The 26,465-nt window shown below is 43.1% G+C and overlaps 2 protein-coding genes across 2 annotated transcripts; one reads left to right on the top strand and one right to left on the bottom strand.

Moving 5' to 3' along the window:
• MOCS3 (molybdenum cofactor synthesis 3) lies at positions 4,291-7,122 on the bottom strand. The gene has a single exon (XM_018058038.1). The coding sequence runs from the start codon at positions 7,045-7,047 to the stop codon at positions 5,650-5,652; it is 1,398 nt and encodes a 465-aa protein (XP_017913527.1). The 5' UTR covers positions 7,048-7,122; the 3' UTR covers positions 4,291-5,649.
• On the top strand, positions 7,307-26,084 carry DPM1 (dolichyl-phosphate mannosyltransferase subunit 1, catalytic). The gene is made up of 9 exons (XM_005688653.3): positions 7,307-7,498; positions 11,585-11,684; positions 15,735-15,768; positions 17,292-17,368; positions 17,449-17,474; positions 19,198-19,293; positions 22,400-22,468; positions 24,504-24,618; positions 25,728-26,084. Exons 1-9 carry the CDS (start codon positions 7,338-7,340, stop codon positions 25,830-25,832), a joined length of 783 nt encoding a protein of 260 aa, XP_005688710.2. The 5' UTR covers positions 7,307-7,337; the 3' UTR covers positions 25,833-26,084.

The following is a 26,465-nucleotide window of genomic DNA, read 5'->3' as shown; positions in this document are numbered from 1 at the left end:
GGAACACTCTCAGGGGACTCACTGCCCTGCTTTGGCCCCTCTCCTTGGAAACCGTTCCATTTACCCGCTTTGACTTCTACGGTGAGACTGTGTTTCTCTCTCCCCGACTGAAGTGGCTCCTTCATACCAAAGGGTGCAGTGCAACGGCGGACACCACATCAATATCAGACGGTCCCCAGGGGTTTCGCTCTGCGGCTCCTTCCCCAGAGAGAAGTCTGCAGACCAAGTGCCGCAGACTGCAATCCTGCTGCATCTGAAACACAAGCTCGTTCCCTTCCCTGATGAGCAGGGCATAAATTGCTTTTCAAAAGTGAAAACACACACAATTACTCAGCAGAGTGCAGCATACTGCTTAGGGCCCAACCTCTCTGCTCAGACCATCTGGGTTCAAATCCCAAGTCACCAGTAAGTGCTCAGCAAATGTTAGTTGTTATTTTACTTTGAATAAAAATCTCCTATTATGGTCCACAACCTACAGATGTTCCCTATCTCCCTAAACTTCTCCCCAGCTGTTCACAACCCAACTCGCTTCTTCATGTCTCCATTACAAGTATATTTGTCTCAGGGTCTTCCCACTTGTTTGTCTTCTCGTATGAGCTATTTTATCAGGTCTAATCGGCTTCTTCTCACCACTAAGCTTTTGGGTTTCATATCAACCCCTGAATCTATTCAAAATAGGTCCTTCTTCCCCAACTTAAAACATCACCATTTCATTTATGACACTTATCACTGACCTGGACAGAGTTACCTTATGTTACTTGTAGACTAGTCTCTCCCCGCCCCCATTTAAATATAAGCTCCATAGCAATAGTAAATCTCTTGGTCTTTTAGATTGAACCTAGGCCCTGGCAGTAAGAGCTCTGAGTCCTAACCACTGGACTACCAGGCAATTCCCTCTTGCTCATCCTTAGCCCAGAGCTCAGAATAGTACTGGTGCACTTGATATTAAATGAAAAGGGAAAAAGTTATGTAGTTCAAATCCCATCTGACTGTAAAAACCTAGAATTTCAAAGGCTAAAAAGATCTGAGTCCTGTAATGGCATGGGTAGACACCTGTCATATTCTCAACAGCCCATCTGCTCAAAAATCTTTCCCTAATTTGAAAAAAAACCTGGGTTAAGAGTTCTGCCTCCCTGCTGTAGACATCAGAATTCAAAATCCCAGTGGCTCTTGTGACTAGGATAAAGGCATGTGACCAGGCTCTGCTCACCAGACACCCCCTCACAAGACTGACTCAGAACGGAGCCAGGGCCAGAGCCAAGTCATTTCTGTCGTGTCTCTTTGCGACCCTATGGACTAGATCGCTTCTGTCCACAGGATTCTCCAGGCAGAATACTGGAACGGATTGCCATGCCCTCCTGCAGCGGTTCTTCCTACCCAGGGCTCGAACACAGGCCTCTTCAGTTCAATTCAGTTCAGTTGCTCAGTCGTGTCCGACTCTCTGCAACCCCACGGACTGCAGCACACCAGGCCTCCCTGTCCATCACCAACTCCTGGAGTTTACCCAGACTCATGTCCATCGAGTCGGTGATGCCATCCAGCCATCTCATCCTCTGTCATCCTGAGGACGAGACATCATCCTCATCTCATCCACGTCCCTTGGGTCTCCTGAATTGGTGGGCGGGTTATCACTAACACCACCTGGGAAGAGTGATGTAAAGCAACTTTGTTTTCCGGCCCCTGAGCTGTGGCTGAGAAAAACATGTTACTTCTGCTTTATTGACTACGCCGAAGCCTTTGACTGTGTGGATCACAGCAAACTCTGGAAAATTCTTAAAGAGATGGGAATACCAGATCATTTTACCTGCCTCCTGAGAAATCTGTATGCAGGTCAAGAAGCAACAGTTAGAACCAGACGTAGAACAACGGACTGGTTCCAAATTGGGAAAGAGTTACATCAAGGTTGTATATTGTCACCCTACTTATTTAATTTATATGCAGAGTATATCACGAGAAATGCCAAGCTGGATGAAGCACAAGCTGGAATTGATTGCCCAAAGAAATATCAATAACCTCAGATATGCAGATGACACCACCCTCATGGCCAAAAGCGAAGAGGAACTAAAGAGCCTCTTGATGAAAGTGAAAGAGGAGAGTGAAAAAGCTGGCTTAAAACTCAACATTCAAAAAACTAAGATCATGGCATCCAGTCCCATCACTTCATGGAAAATAGATGGGGAAATAATGGAAACAGTGACAGACTTTATTTTCTTGGGCTCCAAAATCACTGCAGATGGTGACTGCAGCCATTAAATCAAGATGCTTGCTCCTTGGAAAAAAAGTTATGACCAACCTCAGTTCAGTTCAGTTCAGTTCAGCCCAGTTCGGTTCAGTCGCTCAGTCATGTCCGACTCTTTGCCACCCCATGAATCGCAGCACACCAGGCCTCCCTGTCCATCACCAAATCCCGAGTTCACTCAAACTCACGTCCATCGAGTCGGTGATGCCATTCAGCCATCTCATCCTCTGTCATACCCTTCTCCTCCTGCCCCCAATCCTTCCCAGCATCAGCGTCTTTTCCAGTGAGTCAACTCTTCACATGAGGTGGCCAAAGTATTGGAGTTTCAGCTTTAGCATCAGTCCTTCCAAAGAACACCCAGGACTGATCTCCTCTAGAATGGACTGGCTGGATCTCCTTGCAGTCCAAGGGACTCTCAAGAGTCTTTTCCAACACCACAGTTCAAAAGCATCAATTCTTCAGCACTCAGCTTTCTTCATAGTCCAACTCTCACATCCATACATGACCACTGGAAAAACCATAGCCTAGACTAGACGGACCTTAGTCGGCAAAGTAATGTCTCTGCTTTTCAATATGCTATCTAGGTTGGTCATAACTTTCCTTCCAAGGAGTAAGCATCTTTTCATTTCATGGCTGCACTCACCATCTGCAGTGATTTTGGAGTGCAAAAAAAAAATAAAGTCTGACACTGTTTCCAGTTTCCCCATCTATTTCCCATGAAGTGATGGGACCAGATGCCATGATCTTCATTTTCTGAATGTTGAGCTTTAAGCCAACTTTTTCACTCTCCTCTTTCACTTTCATCAAGAGGCTTTTTAGCTCCTCTTCACTTTCAGCCATAAGGGTGGTGTCATCTGCATATCTGAGGTTATTGATATTTCTCCCGGCAATCTTGATCCCAACTTGTGTTTCTTCCAGCCCAGCGTTTCTCATGATGTACTTTGCATAGAAGTTAAATAAGCAGGGTGACAATACACAGCCTTGACGTACTCCTGTTCCTATTTGGAACCAGTCTGTTGTTCCATGTCCAGGTCTAACTGTTGCTTCCTGACCTGCATATAGGTTTCTCAAGAGGCAGGTCAGGTGGTCTGGTATTCCCATCTCTTTCAGAATTTCCCAGTTTATTGTGACCCACACAGCCTAGCCTAGACAGCATACTAAAAAGCAGACATTACTTTGCCAACAAAGGTCGGTCTAGTCAACGCTATGATTTTCCCAGTGGTCATGTATGGATGTCAGAGTTGGACCATAAAGAAAACTGAGCACTGAGGAATTGATGGAGAGGACTCTTTTGAGAGTCCCTTGGACTGCAAGATCTTTTTTACAATTAATAAGCTATCTATCTTTGGCTGTGCTGGAGCACCTCATCCTGGTGGCTTCTCCCATTGTGGAGCATGCGCTCTAGGGAGCACGGGCTCTGTAGACGCCTAAACTTAGCTGCCTCAAGGCACATGGAGTCTTCCCAGACCAGAGTTCGAACTTGTGTCCCCTGCGTTGGCAGGCAGATTTTTAACCACCGGACCACCAGGGAAGTCCTGGCCCACAATGCTTTGAAACTTTAAAAATTGTACTCAGAGATGCAACATTTTACTTCTATATCTGTGATTCCTGACAGTTTCAAGCTTGCATACAACAATCAGCAGGAGGAGAGAGGCTCCCTTTGGATATGCGGATTGCCTCTAACATACACTCTTATGCCACGTGTTCACTTTTAATTGTGTTGTGTATGTTGGAAGTTTGGCAGACTACCTGCCATTTCATGAAATTGCTGTTGCATACGAAAACCAACATAAAATGCTGGAACAGATTAAAAGATAGAAAAGGTAAATTAAAGGGGTGTGACGGGGAGATGCTCTGCAGGTGTAAAGTCTACGTCATGACGGATGGGGGCTTCCGGAATCTGGTTTTGTACTCACGGAGACTGTCAGGAGGGTGACGTTTATGTGTTTGTTTGCCATGATTAAAAAAAAAAAAGGAATTCACAATGTTAACAGAAGAGAAAAAACACCTAAGAATGTAGAAAAAGCATTTGATGAATTCAATGAAAACTCTTTAGCAAACTATAAATATAAATTTAATCTGAGAGGTTATTTACCTACAGTAAAGCAGTAACAAGTAATATTGGTTAAATATTCAAAGTTTTTCACCCAAAATTTCAAAGGAGAGAAGAAATGTTTATTATTTCACTTTAATTCAATATTGTATTTGGCATCCTGGCCACACAATAAAGCCAAAAATAAAAATAACAGATTGAACATGGAAAAAAGGACAGGGGAGAGCGGAAAGTTGGGACTTGGATCTGATGATTTCAAAGCAAGCCACACAACAGTTTAGAAATTTCTATTTGCACAACAGAAGGTGGAACCTGAAACTTAAATCTAGAAAAAAAAAATCAAGTGATTTATAAAAGAAACTGACAAACTATAAAGATGGTTTCTATCTTGCTAGACTGTGTCTTACTTGGCTATTAATTTGAAACACTTAACAAAGTGACCACATCCCAGGTAATTTTGATTTTAATGTTTAAATAATTTAATTTTAAATATTGATACCTATATATATGGGGTCCCAGAACCCCAGTCCTGGTTGGTGGCTTGTTATGTGCGGGACTACAAAGTGGAGAGATGGGTGATGGAAACCGAAATAATCTGCCCCCCCAAACACGTCTTCCATGAAATCAGTCCCTGGGGCCAAAATGGTTGGGGACCACTGCTCTAGAACATGTTTTAGCATCTGAAGCAGAAATAACACCCCCAAAAATGTCTTAGTAAACAATAAACTGAGCTTAACTACTTTATCTGTAATCAATTAAGTTTACTACACCTTTCCAAACATTAAAATGTACAATTTAAAGAGAGTAAACTTGGGAGCTTCCTTGGAGGTTCTATGGGGAAAGCACAGCTACTCCTAGGCCCTTTACTGAAGACCCGTCCTCCTCCACCAGGGATGACTGTCCGATTTCACTGAGGGCACAGCTTCGGGAGAAACGCACATGGGAGCAGTGAAGGAGGAAGGAAACAGCCGCCTAGCTAGCCAGGTCAGTCGCATCAACCCTGGCGATCAAAGGGGCGACAGGTGTTACAACCAGATCGCCCTCACATCCTGAAAAGCTTTTTATTTTGGCGGGGGGAGGGGCGCAGGACAGGCGAATGACCTGAATTTAAAACACACCACTTGCTGCACACATAAGACAGGTGACAGGAACGTTGTTATAACCCCTTAATAACGACATTATTCGATACATTACAATTTAAAAGACTCATAAAAAAAAGTCCACCTAATCACAGGTACTGCAGAATCCCAAGGTCCTCTATACATTACCAGGGAAAAAATGTAAATAAATAAAGGCCAAAAAACTTTAGGTAACATGGCAACCCACACCCTTCGCTGGTCAGACTCCACTGGCCACCTCAGTACTGCGGAAACGTTCCATCGATTTTGGCAGCCCAGGCCATGAGGCCCCCGACAACGTCCTTAACTGAGTCCACGTCTGCCCAGGACTGCAAGATCTTCACGGCTTTCTGGGAGTCGTTGCCCAGTTTGCATATCACATAGATGGGGACAGACGCCCCTTCCTGTGCGTCCTGCTTCCCTTCCCGGATGGCTTCTCCCAAGACTTTCAGGCTCTCCGCATCCCTCCGTTCCAAACGTTTCAAAGGGATGTGCAGGGCGTGAGGCAGACGACAGATGTCCACCTCCACTTGAGGCCTGACGTCCAGCAACAGGTGGGGTGACCCAGAATCCAGAAGTCGCTTATAGTCCATAACCGAAATCCGCTCCTCCGGGCTCAGCAACCGGAGGGAGCGGCACTTATCCGTGGCCGACGAACCGCAGAAGCTTTCGTAGTCCTGCAGGTCGGTCACGGTGGGCCGCTCCCCGCAGGCGGCACAGTCGGGCCTGCGCCTCCGCAGCCGGATACAGCGGAAATCTCCTCGGAGGGCGTCAAAGAGCAACAGGCGGCCGCTGTAAGAGGGGCCCAGGCCCGCAGCTGTCTTCAGCACTTCCAGCGCCTGCAGGCAGCCCAGGACCCCGGTAACCGCGCCGAGCACCCCGCCATCCGCGCAGCTGGTCACCGTCTCCGCCGGGGGTGGCCGGGGGAACACGCAGCGATAGCAAGGCCCCCCGCCGTAATGGTAGACCGTGAGCTGGCCCTCGAAACGCAGCGCGCTGGCGGACACCAGGGGCCGGCCGGCGAGCACACAGGCGTCGCTCACCAGGTAGCGGGTGGGCGCGTTGTCGGAGCAGTCCGCCACCACGTCGTAGCGGCGGACAAGGTCCAGCGCCGTGGCCGGCGTCAGCGCCTGGGCGTAGGGCACGCACTCCACCGCCGAATTGAGGCGGCGCAGGGCGGCGGCCGCCGAAAAGACCTTGGCCTGGCCGGCCAGGGCCTCGCCGTGCAGCACCTGGCGGGCCAGGTTGCTCGCTTCGACCACGTCGTAGTCCACGAGGCCCAGGCGGCCGACGCCGGCTGCGGCCAGGTACTGCGCCAGCGGGCAGCCGAGCCCCCCGCAGCCTACTACGAGTACGGCCGCGGCCGCCAGGCGCAGCTGCCCCTGCATGCCGAGCTCCGGCAGCACGAGCTGCCGGCTGTAGCGCCGGATCTCCTCTCGGGACAGGGCGGCCCTGGGAGGCAGGGGCGACACCGGAACCGAGCGCGCTGACTCCTGCCCCGCCGAAAGGGCCGCCGCCAGCCTCTGCTTCAGAGAACTCAACTCCTCCTCACGCTGCGCGACTTCGGCCTGTAGGGCCAGAACCTCCTCCCTGGCCGCCATGCCGGGCCTCTTTCCGGAACCCGTCGTGAAAGGCATTTCCGTTTCCGGCTTTTCTTCGTCGCGAGGCCGGAGTAAACCAAAACAAAAACTTTATGGAGCTTGAGCAAAGGTGATAAATAGATCTGCATTTCTTGCGCCACCCTCAGACTCAGTTTGAAAGATTCACAGGTTCTTACTATTTCCAAAGGAACCGCGAAGCGAACCTTAGGAAGACTAGAACCCGTCCACATAGACCACCCCCCTCCTCGGGATTTGGTCCGGTCCAACCCGTCGCCTTCCGCTCCGCGTGACGTATTTCCGCTTCCGGCCTGTCGCGCAGTTCCGCCATGGCTGCCGAGGAAGCGAGTCGTAGCTCTCCTAGGTCTCGGCGGGAGCCGAAGGGGCGAGCCTCGCGGCAAGACAAGTATTCGGTGCTTTTGCCTACGTACAACGAGCGCGAGAACCTACCGTTCATCGTGTGGCTGCTGGTGAAGAGCTTCTCCGAGAGGTAGCGCGCCGGGCCGCCCTCCCCGAGGAATGAGATGAGCTGGCTTTCCGGGCCTGGGTGTCGGCCGTTGGCGGCTGCGCGAGGCGGCCCTGCCCGGCCTCGCTTCGGCCCCCGCGGGAGACCCTGGGGAGGACACCACCCTGCGAGGAAAGCAGAGGCGGATTTCTCTGCGCTTCTCTTTGTGTCTCGGATTCTTAGTCCCGCACTGTTTGAGTTTTCTGAAGCACTGATTTATTGTACATTCCCCGACAGCCCTCTGCTCGCCTTTTCTTAGGAGGGCTGGCCACCTTTTTAATGCCTGCGGGTCCGAAAACCTGACCTCGCTTCTCCCTTATCTAGACGGTCGGGCTCTGCGGCCCGGAGCCGGGACTCTGAGCGAGCCCGCTGTCTCCCGCCCCCGTTCCGAGGGCTTATGTAAGCAGGAGGTTTGGGCCCTGTGGGTTAGGGAGCTGCTGCTGGGCTGGGCAACCCTTCTGGAGAAGGCAGAAGAGCAGACTCGCAGGTGGATGTATGATGTGATTGTTTAAAAAAAAAAACAAACTGGGAGGTTTTTTGGTTTTTTGGTGTTGACTTTGAAAATGTTTAAACTGTTTTTTTCTGTCTTCAGAAAATCCTGGTATTATGACTGATCTTTAGGTATCAGCACATACAAACTTCTCAAATTACAGTGCTTTGAAAATTAGATAATATCATATAGCTTTTATTTTTCCAACCGAGTCTTCTCAATCGAGAACGAGTTATTTCCAGACTTTTTTTGTTTTTCCTCTTTTGACTTTTGTTTTACAAATGAAAACGGAGACTCTCTACGCCGTATTTGTAGTAAGTGCCTCTTACACATTCCTTTTTTTACTAGTATACCCGAGGTAAAGTGTTCGCGGTGGAATTGCTGAGTAGACGGAGTTGTGCTTAAGATTGGTAATTAATGCCAAATTGCTGTCCAAAAAAATTGTACCGGCTTAGAATTCTGCAACGTTCATCAGAGGGGGCCTTTATCCTCAGGAACCAGCCAGCTTTATTAAACTTACATTGTGGGAAATGCTGATTAGTGAAAAACACTGCTGTTTGATTATAATTATTTGAATCAAATCATTATCTTCATATTCATGGCTTTTCAAAGTTTTTATTCATGGCTTTTAACCTTTTTTTTAAAGTTATATTTTCATTTCTCAAACTCTTTTCCAAGTTAGAGAAAATGTCATGTAGCTGATCTTGTTCTGGCTTGTTTCATGATTATACGATGTTTTCTCTGCTCTGTTCTTTCATGTAGTGCCCTTTATCTTTAGTGATTTCTGGGCGGAGAAGGAGTTTAATAGGGAACAACTATTTTCTTTTCAGGTGGCAAATTACCTAAAGTCCGCTCAGCTTAATTCCTTTAAGCTACCTCTTCCTGAGGTGGTCTTGGTGCTTTGAAGTCTAGAGGGAAATAATTTTGCTTATGAATGACTCCATTGGTTTATGAAGCATCTCAGCACCCCAAATGGAATCAACATCTTAACTTGTTTTGACTTGTAAAGCACACGCCCAGATTTAGTGCCCTGTGGGGAACTGAAGTCGTCTTTACTGTTAGAGAATAAATAAGCTGGGTTTTGCTTTCTTCCAAGTGTGCTAGTGGCTGGCTCTTTTTTTTTTTTAAAGTATTATAACAGTGAAATGTGTTTTCTGGTGGTTTTCCGTGCATTTGTTTCTCAAAGCAGGACCAGAGGAAACATAATGTTGTGTTATGGGAGTTTATCTGTACTTCCTCTTTCCCCATAAGTTTCCCAGTAAAGTTAGCAAAAAGAATGTCTTCTTTAAAGGGGGTGGTGGAAGATGTGATGGTGAGCACAGGTACAGCCAAGTATTATGCTGACGACTTTTTTGAGTGCAAACTATCACGTGAAGTTAATGAGAACAATCAGTTCAGTTCAGTCGCTCAGTTGTGTCTGACTCTTTGCAACCCCATGAATCGCAGCACGCCAGGCCTCCCTGTCCATCACCAAATCCCGAGTTCACTCAAACTCACGTCCATGGATGCCATCCAGCCATCTCATCCTCTGTCATCCCCTTCTCCTGCCCCCAATCCCTCCCAGCATCAGCGTCTTTTCCAATGAGTCAACTCTTCGCATGAGGTGGCCAAAGTACTGGAGTTTCAGCTTTAGCATCAGTCCTTCCAAAGAACACCCAGGACTGATCTCCTCTAGAATGGACTGGCTGGATCTCCTTGCAGTCCAAGGGACTCTCAAGAGTCTTTTCCAACACCACAGTTCAAAAGCATCAATTCTTCAGCACTCAGCTTTCTTCGTAGTCCAACTCTCACATCCATACATGACCACTGGAAAAACCATAGCCTTGACTAGACGGACCTTTGTTGGCAAAGTAATGTCTCTGCTTTTCAATATGCTATCTAGGTTGGTCATAACTTTCCTTCCAAGGAGTAAGCATCTTTTCATTTCATGGCTGCACTCACCATCTGCAGTGATTTTGAAGCGCAAAAAAATAAAGTCTGCCACTGTTTTCACTGTTTCCCCATCTATTTCCCATGAAGTGATGGGACCAGATGCCATGATCTTCATTTTCTGAATGTTGAGCTTTAAGCCAACTTTTTCACTCTCCTCTTTCACTTTCATCAAGAGACTTTTTAGCTCCTCTTCACTTTCAGCCATAAGGGTGGTGTCATCTACATATCTGAGGTTATTGATATTTCTCCCTGCAATCTTGATCCCAGCTTGTGCTTCTTCCAGCCTAGCATTTCTCATGATGTGCTCTGCATAGAAGTTAAATAAGCAGGGTGACAATACACAGCCTTGATGTACTCCTTTTCCTATTTGGAACCAGTCTGTTGTTCCATGTCCAGTTCTAACTGTTGCTTCCTGACCTGCATATAGGTTTCTCAAGAGGCAGGTCAGATGGTCTGGTATTCCTATCTCTTTCAGAATTTTCCACAGTTTATTGTGATCCACACAGTCAAAGGCTTTAGCATAGTCAATAAAGCAGAAATAGATGTTTTTCTGGAACTCTCTTGAACAATAGAAAGACCTTAATTCAGAAGCAGTGATATCTTTTGTAGTTCTGTGGTTTTTGATAGTGTGGGGTTATGGGTACAATTGTTTGAAATAGTGGTATCAAAGACTGTCACCATCCTCAAGTGGGGTTTTTTTAAGGGTGAAATAAAATTTCTGATTATGTTATTTAAATCTGTTGGGGGTTAAGTTAAAAAGAATAATCATCCAGAGCTACTCAGCTGACTTGATACCTTTTAAATGTATTTTTGAAATAAAATTTCCCAAGTGGATAAGTAAAATTTCATATGATATCCTATCATATATAAATATATGATCACCAGTTTTTTTAATGAAAGAATATGTTTTATGTGTGAGAATTTTAACATCTCAGCATTGCATTGGAGAAGGCAGTGGCACCCCACTCCAGTACTGTTGTCTGGAAAATCACATGGACGGAGGAGCCTGGTAGGCTGTAGTCCCTGAGGTCTCTGGGAGTCAGACAGGACTGAGCGACTTCACTTTCACTCTTCACTTTCATGCATTGGAGAAGGAAATGGCAACCTACTCCAGTGTTCTTGCCTGGGGAATCCCAGGGACGGGAGCCTGGTGGGCTGCTGCCTGTGGGGTCGCACAGAGTCGGACACGACTGAAGCGACATAGCAGCAGCAGGACTGTATAGTAGCATTTTCCAGCAGCCCGGCCCAGCAGTAGTTAAGAGTTGCTCTTGCTGGCCCTGGGGCACTGGGCGGGCTTCCCTTGTGGTTCAGCTGGTAAAGAACTGCCTGCAATGTGGGAGACCTAGGTTCAATCCCTGGAGAAGGGAAAGGCTACCCATTCCAGTATTCTGGCCTAGAGAATTCCATGGACTCTATAGTCCATGGGGTCACAAAGACTCAGACATGACTGAGCGACTTTCACTTACATAGTTTGGAAGTGACATACTAAATGTTTGACATTTATTTCAATTGATAATTGGAGTTTTCCTTGGTAATTAACATGGCAATAAATTTCCATTTATATTAGGGAGGTGTTAGTGACTTTTAAATTTTTTTCATTTCAGACTACTGTCTCCAAGCAATACAAATTTAATTTTTTTTTATTTTAGTGGCTTCAACTATGAAATTATAATCATAGATGATGGAAGCCCAGATGGAACAAGGGACATTGCTGAGCAGTTGGAGAAGATTTATGGGTCAGACAGAATTGTAAGTCATTTTTCTATCATATCAGTTACCTTTATATGGGGGAAAGATGATAAACAGTGCTTAGAGTCCATCTGTCTAGAAACTGAAAAGACAAAAAGCTCTATATATGCTTGGGATTTAGATGCATTTTCATTGTGCTTGAGGTTTTACATACCTTTGGTATGTAGAGTCATTGGTAGATTTACAACAGAACAGTGGGCCTTTGGATGAACTCTTTATGTCTGACTCTGCAAATCAGTTTCCTTGAAGGGCAGAATTAAAGCATGATACTGAATTCAAAAGTATTATAGAACAAGGGACTTCCCTGCTGACTCAGTGGTAAAGAATCCTCCTGCCAGGGCAGGAAGACTTGGGTTCGATCCCTGCATCGGGAAGATCCCCTAGAGAAGAAAATGGCAAGCCACTCTAGTATTCTTGTCTCGAAAATCCCATGGACAGAGGAGCCTCGTGAGCTGCAGTCCGTGGGGTCTCAAAAGAGTTGGACACAACTCAGCAACTAAACAGCAAGTTTTAAAACTAGGTTGCCGTTAGTCGTGCGCACCTGGATCTTTCTTGCTCACTTTCTCTAGGCGCCCTCGCACTTCAGTAGAGAACACTGTCTGCAGCTGGAAGCTTGTAGCTGGGAAAGGTGACTGACTGCTTTCATGTGAAACATGAGTTTTCAAAGAATCTGGCGGTTTTATCTGTAGGATAGTCTTGTGAAATAGACTGACTTTCTGAGTCTTAAACTTTCTCACTGTACCTTAAAGCCTGTTCTACGGGAGTAACTTGGGCATTTTTATTTTTGATCAATGGTTTGGCTTTATGAATGCTGGAGTAGATTTTTTAGTTTACTTCAGCCAATTCTTGGGCCAAAAACAGTTAAATCCAGATTTAATTAGAAAACACATTTTAGACAGTGAGTATTTTGTAATTTGCATAGACGAGAATTTCTCAGTCTTGCCACCACTGACATTGGGACCTGAGGGGTTTGCTGTGAGGGACTGTCCTGTATGTTACAGGATGTTCAGCATCAACCCTGGACTCTACCCACAAGGTGCAGCAGCCGCCCCCGCAGTGCAGCAACCAGAAATACCTCTGGGCATCGTCAGTCGTCCCTTCGCAGCAAAATTACCCCCTCATGCCAGAGAGAGCCCATTGCTATAGGCATAAAGAAGTCTCTTGGAGAACGTTTATTGGTACTTGCATTTCAAGAAGTAGCAATTAAGCATCATACAAAGTAGACTCTTGAGTCCACATATTCTTGATTAATCCCCAAAATGAAATCATTTCTATGCAATCAGAGGAGAGCTTAGTTAATGAGAAGAGTTTAAAGGAAATGTGTTACACTCTCTTTTTTTTAATTTATTTGGCTGTGACAGGTCTTAGTTGTGGTATGCAGGTTCTAGTTCCCAGACCAAGGATTGATCCTGGGCCCCCTGCATTGGAAGGTCAGAGTCTTAGCCATTGGACCATCAGCAAAGTTCCAGGGAATATGTTATGCTTATGTACAGTGTAAATCTATCCTGTGCTAGAGCTTCCTTCCATCTCACAGACATGATTCACAGAACTGTCACACCTCAGTCCTTTCTGAATATTTCCAGATGTACAAGCTTACAGAGGAGATAAAAGCTTAGATTTTCATCCTTTTAGCAGTGACTTTCAATAATGGTTGATTCATATTTTTGGCCAACAGTTCCTCAGTTCTTTTATAGGTTCTGGGCCAATTGCACTGATTCACATAATGCATAGAATATTCTCACTATGTATTTCCATTTAACCTGGAAACATCAGCCTGACAGTGTTTTGAATCCTTTTATCTTCGAACCTCAACCTTGAGGTGTGATTGATTGTGCCTGCCGAATTGACCTCAAATTCTAAAACAACATGGTTTTCAAAGAATTCCACTTTCCTCATCAATCTAATAAAATTTAAAAGGATGAGGGAAAAAATAGCATTTACTGTCACGATTTCGGTGTGGTGCCAGGGAAATTGCCTACTCATTATTTTATCACTTTTAGGTCATTTAAGAAAATTACTGTGGGTGTGTGTGTATGTGAGTACCAGTAAGAAGCTATGCCAAAGATGGTACTTGTTTGCTTTTTAAGTCACATAAGTATATTCAGTTGGGGGAGGGGGGAATTGAAAAAAAATTAGGAACCACCTTACAAAATCTCAGATAAAATATTCGTAGATGCTTTGTTAGCTAGCCTTTCAAATTGGCTGGAAGTAATATTTCAGGGGGAAAAAAAGATGGAGCTATTTAATATAAACCTTTGAGAGTCTGAAAATTACAAATAATAAAGTTATTCCTTGAAAATGAGGGTATTTTTTTAAGCTAAAACACAGGGTTATAGAAAACCTAAGATAAACTGTAAAGAATTTGAGTTTTCAGTGCAAATACCAGATGAGGTCAGTATTTTGACGGTAGCTGTCAAGCACAGAATCAGATAAAACCTGGCACGTCATTTGATTTTGTTTAGTGAATTGTAATTATCATAGATTATTGATTGAATGTCTGGTTCTCCTGTATGTAAGAGCTTATCAGGTAGGAATGTATTTTATCTTTCTTTGTTCCTCCTTTGGACCTACAGCAGCTTGCGTGTGGTTAAAAAGTATAACCTGTTTGAATTAAATTGAAAATACTTTGTTTGGAGGTTTGCAGTCTGAGGCAGTCTGCCTACATAACTGCCCAGTGCCGGGGTGGATAAGAAATGCTCAGTGGTGAGTCTTCAACCCCTACCTCAGAAACTTGGTGTCAAACACTGGCATTCTTCTTTTCCAGAAATTTAGAGAAAAAAGGAAAAAACTAAATAAGTCAGGGTTTATATGTAGACCAGAACGTGAAGAAAGACTAATTGACAAGCAATAAGGAGAGAGAAAGGAAATCTTTTAGGAATATAACCTGAAATCATGTGAGTGGACCAATAGAGAGTGAGATAAGGTCATCTAAGCATAAATTCATGGGAAGTAGATGGGGAAACAGGGGAAACAGTGTCAGACTTTATTTTGGGGGGCTCCAAAATCACTGCAGATGGTGAGTGCAGCCATGAAATTAAAAGACACTTGCTCCTTGGAAGAAAAGTTATGACCAACCTAGATAGTATATTGAAAAGCAGAGACGTTACTTTGCCGACTAAGGTCCGTCTAGTCAAGGCTATGGTTTTTCCTATGGTCATGTATGGATGTGAGAGCTGGACTGTGAGGCTGAGCGCTGAAGAATTGATGCTTTTGAACTGTGGTGTTGGAGAAGACTCTTGAGAGTCCCTTGGACTGCAAGGAGATCCAACCAGTCCGTTCTGAAGGAGATCAACCCTGGGATTTCTTTGGAAGGAATGATGCTAAAGCTGAAACTGCAGTACTTTGGCCACCTCATGAGAAGAGTTGATTCATTGGAAAAGACTCTGATGCTGGGAAGGATTGGGGGCAGGAGGAGAAGGGGATGACTGAGGATGAGGTGGCTGGATGGCATCACGGAATCGATGGACGTTGAGTCTGAGTGAACTCCAGGATCTGGTGATAGACAGGGAGGCCTGGCGTGCTGAGATTCATGGGGTCGCAAAGCGTCGGACACGACTGAGCGACTGAACTGAACTGGACTGAAGCGTAAAATCAAGATAAGTTGATAGAATATCAACATTTAAAATCAAAGAGGGAATTGAGAAAACAGGTGTGGTTATCAGATATTCCAAAAAGGTATAAGTGAGTTAAATCCTCAGTTTTCTTAGGGAAGGAATCAATAGATACTGCTTAAAATGATAAGTAATAGACAAAAAAAATACATTGTGTTTTGGTGGGTAGCACCGAGGAGGGGGGCTAGAGTTTAAGATTTTGCCTGGGGGGAGGGGGGAGAGTTGGGTAAAGGAATGTTACTTTTCCTTAAAAGCTGTTAAATTACTTAACGGTTACTAAATGCATTTTTTATTTTGGAAAAAAATGTTAGGCATATTCTGCTTTAAGTTCTAATAAATGCAACTGTATTTCTGTTAAAATGAGCGAGCACTTATTCAAAAAACGTTTTTATTAGATTTTCTATTATTTGTGTTAAAATGCCATTTCTTATCCTTACAGCTTCTAAGGCCACGGGAGAAAAAGTTGGGACTAGGTAAGCAGAACCTCTAACCCCCGCCCCTGCCCATACCTGCTCCTTAACTTGGTAAGATTTCCCATGTGTAGTTTCCCAGTTTGGAACAGGGCCAAAATACAGTGACCCCCTGTGACGATTTTTAATGATCTTAATGACGTTAAGTTGGTTTAACTTGAATTTCCTGTGTCAACCAAGGCCCTCTTAGGAAAACAGAAACTATTGTAAGTCTTTCAATATGAGGAATTTAATATAGAGAATCTGGTACACCAGTGAAGGAGTTGCTGAGAAGCCAAATGGAAGAGTGAGGTTACTCAGAGATTAGTAGCTGCTGGAGGTCACTGCTGCTCCCCCAGGGCTGGAGCAGCGATGGAGGAGCTGGTGTTTTCAGAGCCGGGGACCCAGGCAGCATGCCCGGAGGAGCTAGAATGGTAGAGTCAGGGGTACCTGGTGGAAGTGGGAGCCGTGGAGGGAATCTGGTCCATGCTGAGAGGTGGAGTAAGGGGGAGGACTGTTGGACTTTTCCCCTTCTGCTTGAAATCTCCCATCTTCCTGTGTTTCCCAAAGCTGTTTGGAAATCAGTGGACAAGAGAACAAATATAGTACCCTGCGATATATTTAGAACAGAGAAGGGATCTAAGGGCAAACATTTGGACCAGCACACTGCCTTAGCTATAAGTCCTTGAACATTTCTTTAAGTTAAACGTTTTTAAAAGGTATTTATTTAGTTATTTTTTTTAAAGAAAGCTGTTCTGGCTTTACAATGTAAGAGGTTATAGAAAATCTCAAATGAATTCAGTCTCGTTCTGAGATAAAACTTGAATGCCTTTATTTCTGTTGTCGGTCACAGTTGTTTTATGTTGAAAAGTGTTACTATTATTGAAAAATTGGTGGAGCATGTAGGAAACACAGTACTTGGAAATGGAGTGCTGTCTGAAGATCCTTGATTTCATGGCGTGATCAAATGTTCTGAATATCTGAATCCAGAAGGTTCTTCAAGATTGAAGTAATGTTGAAACTGCCCTGAAAGCCACCAAGAATTATTAACCAGTCAGTGGCAATCCAGAAACCTATAGTCAGTCACTTCTTACCAGAAGTCAGAAGAATTCAGCCTTGCTAATAAGCTACTTTGTTGGAGTGGGACTAGAGAACCCAGGAATTCCCATCTCCTGTTCCTGGCCAGTCACCCTTACCTGCCAAGTCCTTGAGGCACTTTTGGGCGTGAGCATGGCTAAGTGATCGCTAGCTGCACCTTTGCCCCAAATGCAGGGCTCTTGTGTACCAGGCTTAAGGTGTGGAAGACACTCCCTGGGTCACTTTCGCGGGGCAGCAGTGATGGGAAGAGCAGAAGCAGAGAGACAGGTTAGGTGGGGGTCCAGGCATCACAAGGTGGCGCCCAGGACTGAAGTGAGACGCCAGTTCAGTGTCAGCTCTAGAGGACTGATGGCTTCTCAGAGATGCTCAGCAGTTTCTTCCCTGTTTAGATGTAGACCTCAGCATTTCCGGTGACTTCTTTTAATGCATACAGATGTTTTCATTTTTAGGAACTGCGTATATTCATGGGATGAAACATGCCACAGGCAACTATATAATCATCATGGATGCTGACCTCTCACACCATGTGAGTGGTATGTTTCTTTATTAGCTATTTATTATAGTCTCAGCCTATTTTACTGACCTACTGTTTATTCTTAATTTCAGCCAAAATTTATTCCTGAATTCATTAGGTAGGTATTTCTAATGTTTGAAAGAATTATGATTCAAGTCATTTATCTTATTTTTATTTTTTTACTTCATTTTTCATTAATTAAAATGCTCATGCTATTTTAAGTTTGCTATCAAAAATAAAACCAGTGTATAGATTTGAGGCATGTGAATATAGTTATAAGACTAAATGAAGAATTTTAGGGGCCCTGAGAGGATTAACTGAAAAATAATCCCTTTATTACCTAATTCTATAAACACTATAGAAAATTTCTATAAACCATCATTAATTTCTATAAATACTGTAGAAAAAAGATGAAAAACACCTTCCCTGTTAAATGGAATTAAACCCTGCATCAAAAGGGTAAAACCCTATGAATAGATGGGGTTTATTTTAGGAATGAATGCCAAAATCAGGAATCTGTCAAAATAATTCATTTATCACATTAACAAAGAAGGCAGTCTGATTAAGTCTATGGATGCTAAAGGGTATGTCATAAAATTCACTATCCATTTCTTCTTAAAATGTTAGTACAGAAATAGAAGGAAACCACTTAAACATGCAGAAGACAACCTAGCCCTACATCAGAGGTGTCTTACCTGTTTGTTTTTTGCTGCACCGCATGGCTTGCCCACCCACTCCAGTATTCTTGCTTGGAGAGTCCCATGGACGGAGGGGCCTGGCAGGCTCCCGTCCATGGGGTCACAAGAATTGGACACGACTTAGCCACTAACCCACCACAGCTTGTGGGATCTTGGTTCCCTGACCAGGGCTTGAGCCTGGACCCCCAGCAGTGAAAGCAGGAGTCCTAACCAGCAGTGGATTTCCCCATGAGACTCTCAGCAAATGATGAGATGCTGAGTTAATTCCCAATAGACTCACCAGTGACTATAGGTATACCAGATGTCATCGAACCCTGAAATTTTAAGTAATGTTGTAACATAAGAATTTAGCATATATCAGTAAAGGGTACAAAATTCTGTTTATTTACAGGTAATGTAAAAACATTTTTAGAAAATCCAAGAGACCATGACACCTTTCAGAAAAAGAACTTGGGAGCTGTTCTGAACGTAAACTAAATAGAAAAACAGAGTCAGATCATGTCACCTGCTTAGAATACTTCCAGGAGGTCCTGTGAACACATGGAGAATCCACATTCCTCTACTTGCCATTCAAACCACTCTGTGAAGTGGCCCCTGCCTTGCGATCTGAACTCATCCTCTGCCCTCCACTCTGTCTGAAGTGCTGTGTCACAGCTCCTTAATGCCAACTACTTCTCCTTTGATCTCTGCGTAAAGTCATCTCAAAAATACCTTCTCTGCTTAGATCGCCAAAACTACCCCAAAACTCCTTTGACCTGATAGGCAGTGGAACCAGTGGACTAGAAAATGGATGAGAGATGCAGTCAGGCCCTGTGTAGAAGAAATCCAGATGGCTAATGAAGCTAAGATCCTCACCCTGGGATGTAGTCAGGGAAATGCGACTGAAGTAACCATGTGTTACATGTTGGCTACCCATTAGGTTTTCAGAGTTAAAACCTATGAAGCAATACCTCCAGCACAGATAGGACGGTAGACAATGGGCACAAGTGTTGCCGGAAGAAGTGTGAGCTACTGCAGCCTTTTCAGAGAGGAATTCCTTGTGATATCTGTTAGAATTAAAAATACTTAGGAGCTTTCTTTTAGCAATTTTGTTGAAAGCTCAGCAGCTTTTTTAAATTGACACCTAATTTATTTTTTCTACAGGAAGCAAAAGGAGGGTAATTTTGACATTGTCTCTGGAACTCGCTACAGAGGAAATGGCGGTGTATATGGCTGGGATTTGAAAAGAAAAATAATCAGGTATATACATTTAGAATATATGCTTATGATTTCTCTTTTAGTGTAACTATTAGAAATATGTTTTTAACAAGTATTTGGATTAAATGACCATGTGGGGTTTGTGAAATCAGATTGTGACTTCCAAAAAATATTCCCAGGTAGCTACTTACATACAATTTTTCCTATGTTAGAGTATTTTATTTTGGATGCTTTTCACTTGGGGAAAATCTGCATAAACCTTTGAACCTTTCATAGAAAGTATCTAATTCAGCAAAATTTATTCTGTGTGAACATTCAGCTCTTAAGTGAATTATTCATCTGTTTTTGGACTAAATAACTTTTCAATATATATTTTTCTAATAATTTAAGATACACCATGGTTTCAGCTTTTACTAAGAAACATAAAGTGGTGCAGCTTTGGAGGCAGACTCGGGCTAAACTCCTGACTCTGTCATTTAAATTGCCTGTGTCCCCTTGCATATCTTGCCTTTTCTAAGCTTTACTTTCCTCAGGATAAAATGGAAGTAAAACAAGCTGTTTCAGTTTTCTGTTACAGTGTAACAGACCATCCCAAAGCTTAGTGACTTAAAACAAATTTATCATTTCTCTAAATTCTTTGGTTTGGCTACTGGTTCCTCTGCTGACTTCACCTGGGCTCATTCATGCAGTTTCCTTTGGCTTGAGGGTGAGCTGTGCTGGTAGCTCCAAAATGGCCTCATTCATATGTTTAACATACGGCGCTGGTTGTTGACCGGGCCCACCTCAGTTCTGCTGCGTGTAGCTGCTCACCTGGAAAGCTGGATCAGCTGCTTCACATGGCCTAAGGGCACCATCCAGAAGTACCACAGCTGCAGCTGCAAGCACTCTCGAGTGCTGAGCTCTGGGGCTAACACCACTTTAAATTTTGGTCAAAGCAAGCTCGTAATCAAGGGATGGGGAAATAGAATCCCCCTCTTGATGGGAAGACCCACAAAGAATTTTTGACCACATTTAGTCTATCTCACCTAGGTTGTTGGAGAGAGGTGTTTCTATCTCTCAACGATCTACCTAGCTTATTGCTTTTTGTGTAACAACATAACTTTGTATAAATTCTTACTAATAGTACTTTTTATCAGTCACTCCATTCCTATCAAAGATTCTGTTAGGTTCAGTTTTGCCTCTTAACTGTAAAATTTAAAACATGTAAAAGCCTCAATCTTCAGTGAAATGAAGGGGTTAGATCAATGAGCAGTTTCCATTCCTTCTGAGGATCAGAATCATGCAGGAGGGAGTTACATACACCTGCTCCCTATTCATCCTCCGGCCTTCCTTGTGCAAACACACATTGGAGACCATTTGAATCGATCTCCAGGGATGGTGCGAGAGCCTCAGTAGCTTTCACAGGTTCCCAGAGGATTGTGTTGTGCAGCCACGGTTGAGACCAGCAAGTCAGTGAGATCCCTGACTCAGGCCTCTCTGAATTTGGTCATTAAAACTAATATTTAAAGTCAGGGAGTCCCAGTGAGAGACAGTCTACAACTTTTGGTTGGATCATTTAGTTGTATTGAGTTGTATCCATCATCATGACTTCTTAATGTCTTCACTGACTTTATAGTAAAAACTGGCGAGAAAGATTGTGTATCACTTGCTCAAGGTCTCATTTTTATGGGCCAGAACCGGAATTTGAACCCAAGTCTGTGACTCCAGCTGTGTTTTGATTGTTGTTCAGTCATGTCCAACTCTTCGGGACCCCATGGACTTGCAGCATTTTGGTTAAGACCCCAATTTTAGAATGCATTACCTTGAATAGATGTATAGATATATACATACACACGTGCACACACACACATAAATACATAGACTGTCACACTCCTTGGGTCAGATTCATTTTGTGGGATAAATTATGTCTTGGAATTTTTTTATAACGACCAGAAGCAAATTGAAGGGGGGGAAGTATGTTTTTGTTAGCCATTATCCCAACTATATCCCTAGCCATGTATTTTATATGAAGTTGGCTCTCCTGAGGAGCACCTTGATGGTGCCCCTGGCCTTGGAGAGAAACTTTTTTCCACGCTGCTTCTCTGCCACTTTTCCTCCCTCCAGAACAGCTAGTTTTCTGAATCTGAGCACACGGAAACAGCTGTAGTACCAAAGTCATTTTTTCCAAGTGTACTTTACATCTTTTTGAAATGTTAATAATAGCTATTTGTCAGTAATAACCTTATAATTGATTGATACTTAGTTGTGCTTGAAGCATAGCTCCTAAAGTCATTGTTATGGGCTGAATGTTTCTGAATTCCTATGTGCCTTTCCCTGGGAGTATTGGTGTTCAGAAATGGGGTTTGGGGGAGGTAAGTGGGTTTAGATGAGGTCCTGCATGTGAGTGGGGCACTGTTGGTGGAATTAGTGCCCTTTCAAGAAAAAAGCAGGAAAGCCTGGTGCTTCCTCACCCCCACCCTGAGCTCCTCCACCCTCCATGTGAGCACACACCAAGGCGGCACCACTTGGAGGCTAGGAACAGGATCCTCACCAGGAACCAAGTTTACAGCACCTTCATCTTGGACTTTTCAGCCTCCAGAACTGTGAGAATTGAGTATCTGTTGTTTAAGTCACCCAGTCTGTGGGTTGCAAAAGCCCAAGCAGAGTGGACAGGCTCAGAGTGGAACCTGTGGTCAGTTTTCCAGAAATGGCCAAAACCCTTTCCCACCTTCACCCTTTAATAAAAATACCATTTTAATGCAAACTGAGGTTGGAAAAGCCCTCCCTTGGTGATCTGAATCTGAAAAAGAAGCTTGAAATCCTTGATAGATCACTTTTCCTGTCTTGACAGATGTTTGTAATCCTAAATTATGACTGTTGGCAAATATGCGAGTGGAGTTAAAAATCTATTACCATTCTTACCTAGTGTTTGAAAAATGATTGTTTTATAGGTCATCTCCACATGTCACATTCAAAGAATAAAAAATACCTATTTTCTGGAAAAATGAGATCAGATCTCCCTTCACTGACAAACCCTTGCTTTGTTCCATAGAGTTAACATTTTTGTTGCATTTTTGAAATTAGTATAGCATTTTTAGCACTCTGCCCTTGGCTGTATTTCTTTTGTGTAAAAACTATTATTTTATAAAGAAAACCTTTTCTTTGACAGCCGTGTGGCCAATTTTATAACTCAGATTTTGCTGCGACCAGGAGCATCTGATTTAACAGGAAGTTTCAGGTACAGTGAAAACTTGTAACTGTATATTTTCTACTATTTACAATTTCTTGCCTAAATCTCTTGCTTTAGAATGACTTATTTAAAGAAAGCCTTTTCATTTCTACCTCATTTTTGTTCTGGAACACTAAAAAAGGCAGATTGAAGTTCTCAGAGGTGCTAATGAAGCCTAAACATCTTCTTAAGGGAAAATACTGGACTTTTGAAAGAGCAGGAAGGGCAGGTTGGTGTGCTTAAAGTCAGCATCACCGCGCAGCCCTTGAGGGGCCTGAGGTGACCACTGACTGCTCAGTCAGAGCATAACTTCTTGTCTGAATGGTGCAAAGCCTCCTGCTAGGTCCTTGGGATTTTTAAATTGTTGCTTGTTTCTTGGTGTTTTTGTAATTTTAGACCTGATACAGTAGTTTACTTTGTATGACGATGCCAAATGACTGCCAGAATTTTTTTTAATCTCTGAAACTAAAATGTCTCCACCTGCTTTAAGGTCCAGACTCCATGCATTAGTTAATACATTGTATTAGCTGGTATATGATTCTATCCATTAAATTTTGATTCTTTTCACCTTTGATAGAACACACGTGTGCATGCTCAGTCGTGTCAGTCGTGTCCGACCCCTTGCGACCCTATGGGACATAGCCCACCAGGCTCCTCTGTCCACGGGATTCTCTAGGCAAGAATACTGGAGTGGGTTACCATGCCCTCTTCCAGAGATCTTCCCGACCCAGGGATCGAACCCGCATCTCCTGCATTGGGAAGCTGGTTCTTTCCCATTAGCGCCACCCGGGAAGCCCTTGTTAAAATACACAGATACAGAAATTGGGAGCCTGCTGTTGAAGGTAATGAGTACTTCTAATGCAGCTGTAAGTCTATTGGATAGCAGTTCAGAGACAGTAAGAGAGAGTCAGAAGTGAAGAGAGGAGCCATCACAAATTAGAGGTCAGATAATGAAAATTAAACCTCTCTAGAATTAAGATGTAAGTTGTTTTGAAAGCAGTTTGGTGTATGAAAGATAGCTACAGACCCATACATACATCATTCAGTTCCACACTTTGAGGCAGATGAATATATGAAGCCCACATGTGTTATCATGATTTTGAATGAAGACCCAGGGTAGCTTCATCGGTTGTGGAGATGGGGACTTTGCTTTGGGGCCTAGTTCCCCTAGTTACTTCATCCCCTAGCTCCTTCTCTCATAGCTTTCTCAAAAACTACAAAAAAAAAAAAAAAGGTAGAAATTGTTGCCTTTGTATACACTGAGGCTCAGGGGGAATTGTTTTTTCACCAGAGTGACTCTGAAAACAGAGTCCGTGAAGAAGATTGAGTTCACCCATAGGCTTTCCCCGCTCCTGTCTCTCTCGGAAACCTGATGAGCTTTGCCTTTGGCCTGCAGTCCACCTAAAGTTAGGCTGTGCATTCACCCATCCTAACTGATTGACTGTGACCTCCGTTATTGAGAGCTGATTACTGCCTCAATCTTGTGATCCCTACTTCTGTCTCTAACTTAACCAGGCTCAACCTAGAGGGACCTAGTTTCTCCCAGGAATTTAGATCTCAGGAAATAGAAACTTCACAGACACTTCGAGGAAACACCTGACAGTCGCTGCTTCCTTGCCTCGAGTCTGTATTATGCTTCGTTACCTATCACCTCTGTTGTCCCAGTAGTTGAAACAGTTTCTTCCTTTTTGACTTTAAAAGTAAATTTCAAGAAAAAGTTTGAAACTACAAACAATGGGTGGTTTTGCTCCACATGATTCACTTCACCATATTTTAATAATTTCTAATAGTGTGATAGGAAGATAACTCTTTAAATACTAAGAATTCATTTTCACAATTGTCCTAAATTATTTACCGAATATTTTTATGGCCTTTCCAGTTCAGGACAAATGTATCATACTTATCAACTGTGAGAACTTTTCTGTAGACAAATGGCCAATGAAAGTTAAGTTTTTATAAATACCAGTGAACTTTTGGAAAGGTCAGGGTACATGTAGGCATGTATATTTATCCAGGTGTTCATATACATTTTAATTTCTTATAGGTTATACAGAAAAGAAGTTTTACAGAAATTAATAGGAAAATGTATTTCTAAAGGCTACGTCTTCCAGATGGAGATGATTGTTCGAGCAAGACAGCTGAATTATACTGTTGGCGAGGTATGTAAATAATGTCAATTCCTCATAAAGAAACAAAGTTTAGACTTTTTATAATAAAATGTTAATTTTCATAAACTACTAAGTAAATGTGGAAGGCTTCCAGGTGTCCATGCAAAAGAGTGAAAGTTCACATTCTTTTAAACTTAATATATTTGACATACCAAGATCTAAAGCTTGACAGAAGGCAGTGTTCCCTTTTAAATAAATAAAAGTGACCGGTATGTTCATCCTTGCCTTTTCTTCTGGCCACTCAGCATTATGGGATGAGTTTGTCTTCTGCTTTTCCCCTTGTCTTGGCCATCAGCCACTCTACTTCAAGTAAAAGTGAATGGTGAGGGATTTCCCTGGTGGTCCGGTGGCTAAGACTCCCTATTTCCATTGCAGGGTGCCCAAGTTTGATCCCTGGTAGGGGTACTAAGATCCCACATGCCATGTGGCCAAAATTAATTAATTTTTCCTACAAAAATGCATGGTGAATCCCTTTTGCCCAGCAGTCTATGAGTAAATGAAAAGGGCAGGAATTGGAGGAGCAGTTTAATACTCTTACGCAGAGCAAGAAAGTAGCTGACTGGAATGCTACTGCTCTTGCGGAAGTTGTAAGATTTTTAGCTTAGTGCTAAAATAGCGACAGCTAAACTTGATGGTGGAGAAGAGGGTGGCATCCCTCTCGAGGATTCCTGCCTGGGAAATCCCATGGGCAGAGGAGTGTGGTGGGCTAGAGTCCATGGGCCGCAGAGTCGGGCAAGACTGAGCAACTAACACTAAACTTGATGGACTACTGGAAAAAATTCAGGTCGTTTTCCTTTTGGAGGATAATTTTTCCTTGAAGCTTGAGTAAACAACTTAATATTCAGGATCAGTGCCTTTTCAAAACAGTAGATTTGGTTCATATGACCTATTTTAAGATAATAAAATGCATGTTATGTTTAATTTTGAAGACTTGGAGGTGCAGGTGGTTACTGTAAGAATCCCATAATTTGCACTTACCTTGAAGGACTTGCTAGCAGAGGACCAATCTTGTTTCTGTTGTATGAGTAACTGTTGTATGCGTGCTATACTTCTTTTCTCATATTTTTGAAGACTCACTTAACGTATATTTTTTTAACTAGGTTCCAATATCATTTGTGGATCGTGTTTATGGTGAATCCAAGTTGGGAGGAAATGAAATAGTCTCTTTCTTGAAAGGATTACTGACTCTTTTTGCTACTACATAAAAGAAAGTTATTCATTTATACTTAACCATGTTCAATTCAGTGTAAACATGGAAAAGCCTGGTTGCTGATTTTTATAAAATGTACTCTTAGAACATAAATCATAAGGTAAGGCAAGTCTATTTTCTGGAGAAACTCCATTTTATATGTCAAATTAAAATGAGCAGTGTTCTCGGTTTTCATTTACATTTTGTTGTATTAAGACCTATAAATAAAGGTATATGGAATTTCTGCATAAAAATACTGCTGCTTTCATTAAAGTATACAAATGCAGGATTTCTTACCTGGGGAAGATTTTGAAAAAGACTGGATTCATACCTAATAACACGTCAGAAGTAAGATGAGTGCTAATCATATTCATGAAATATACATATGGCTATTTCTGTATGAACTGAAAAATACACACCTCTCCTGCTATTTTAAAGTGTACCCCAAATTTCTTAAACCAGATAATACATTTAGAGCACAATTTGAATTTGGTCTTTGTAGCTGTTGACTTGATAGAGCATCTCACCTGTCGGAGCAACAGGTCTGTTTGAAATGCAGACCGTGCATTGGGAGCAACAGCGCTTTACTGCATAGTTGTTCTTTTCTCTTCCGGGCACAGAGGTCTTTCAGTAAAGAAGAACATCGATG

This window comes from Capra hircus, chromosome 13 (genome assembly GCF_001704415.2).
Source record: "Capra hircus breed San Clemente chromosome 13, ASM170441v1, whole genome shotgun sequence".
Classification (NCBI taxonomy): Eukaryota; Metazoa; Chordata; class Mammalia; order Artiodactyla; family Bovidae; genus Capra; species Capra hircus.
Note: the sequence above shows the minus strand (reverse complement) of the source record. Positions and strands in the feature narration are given on the sequence as shown.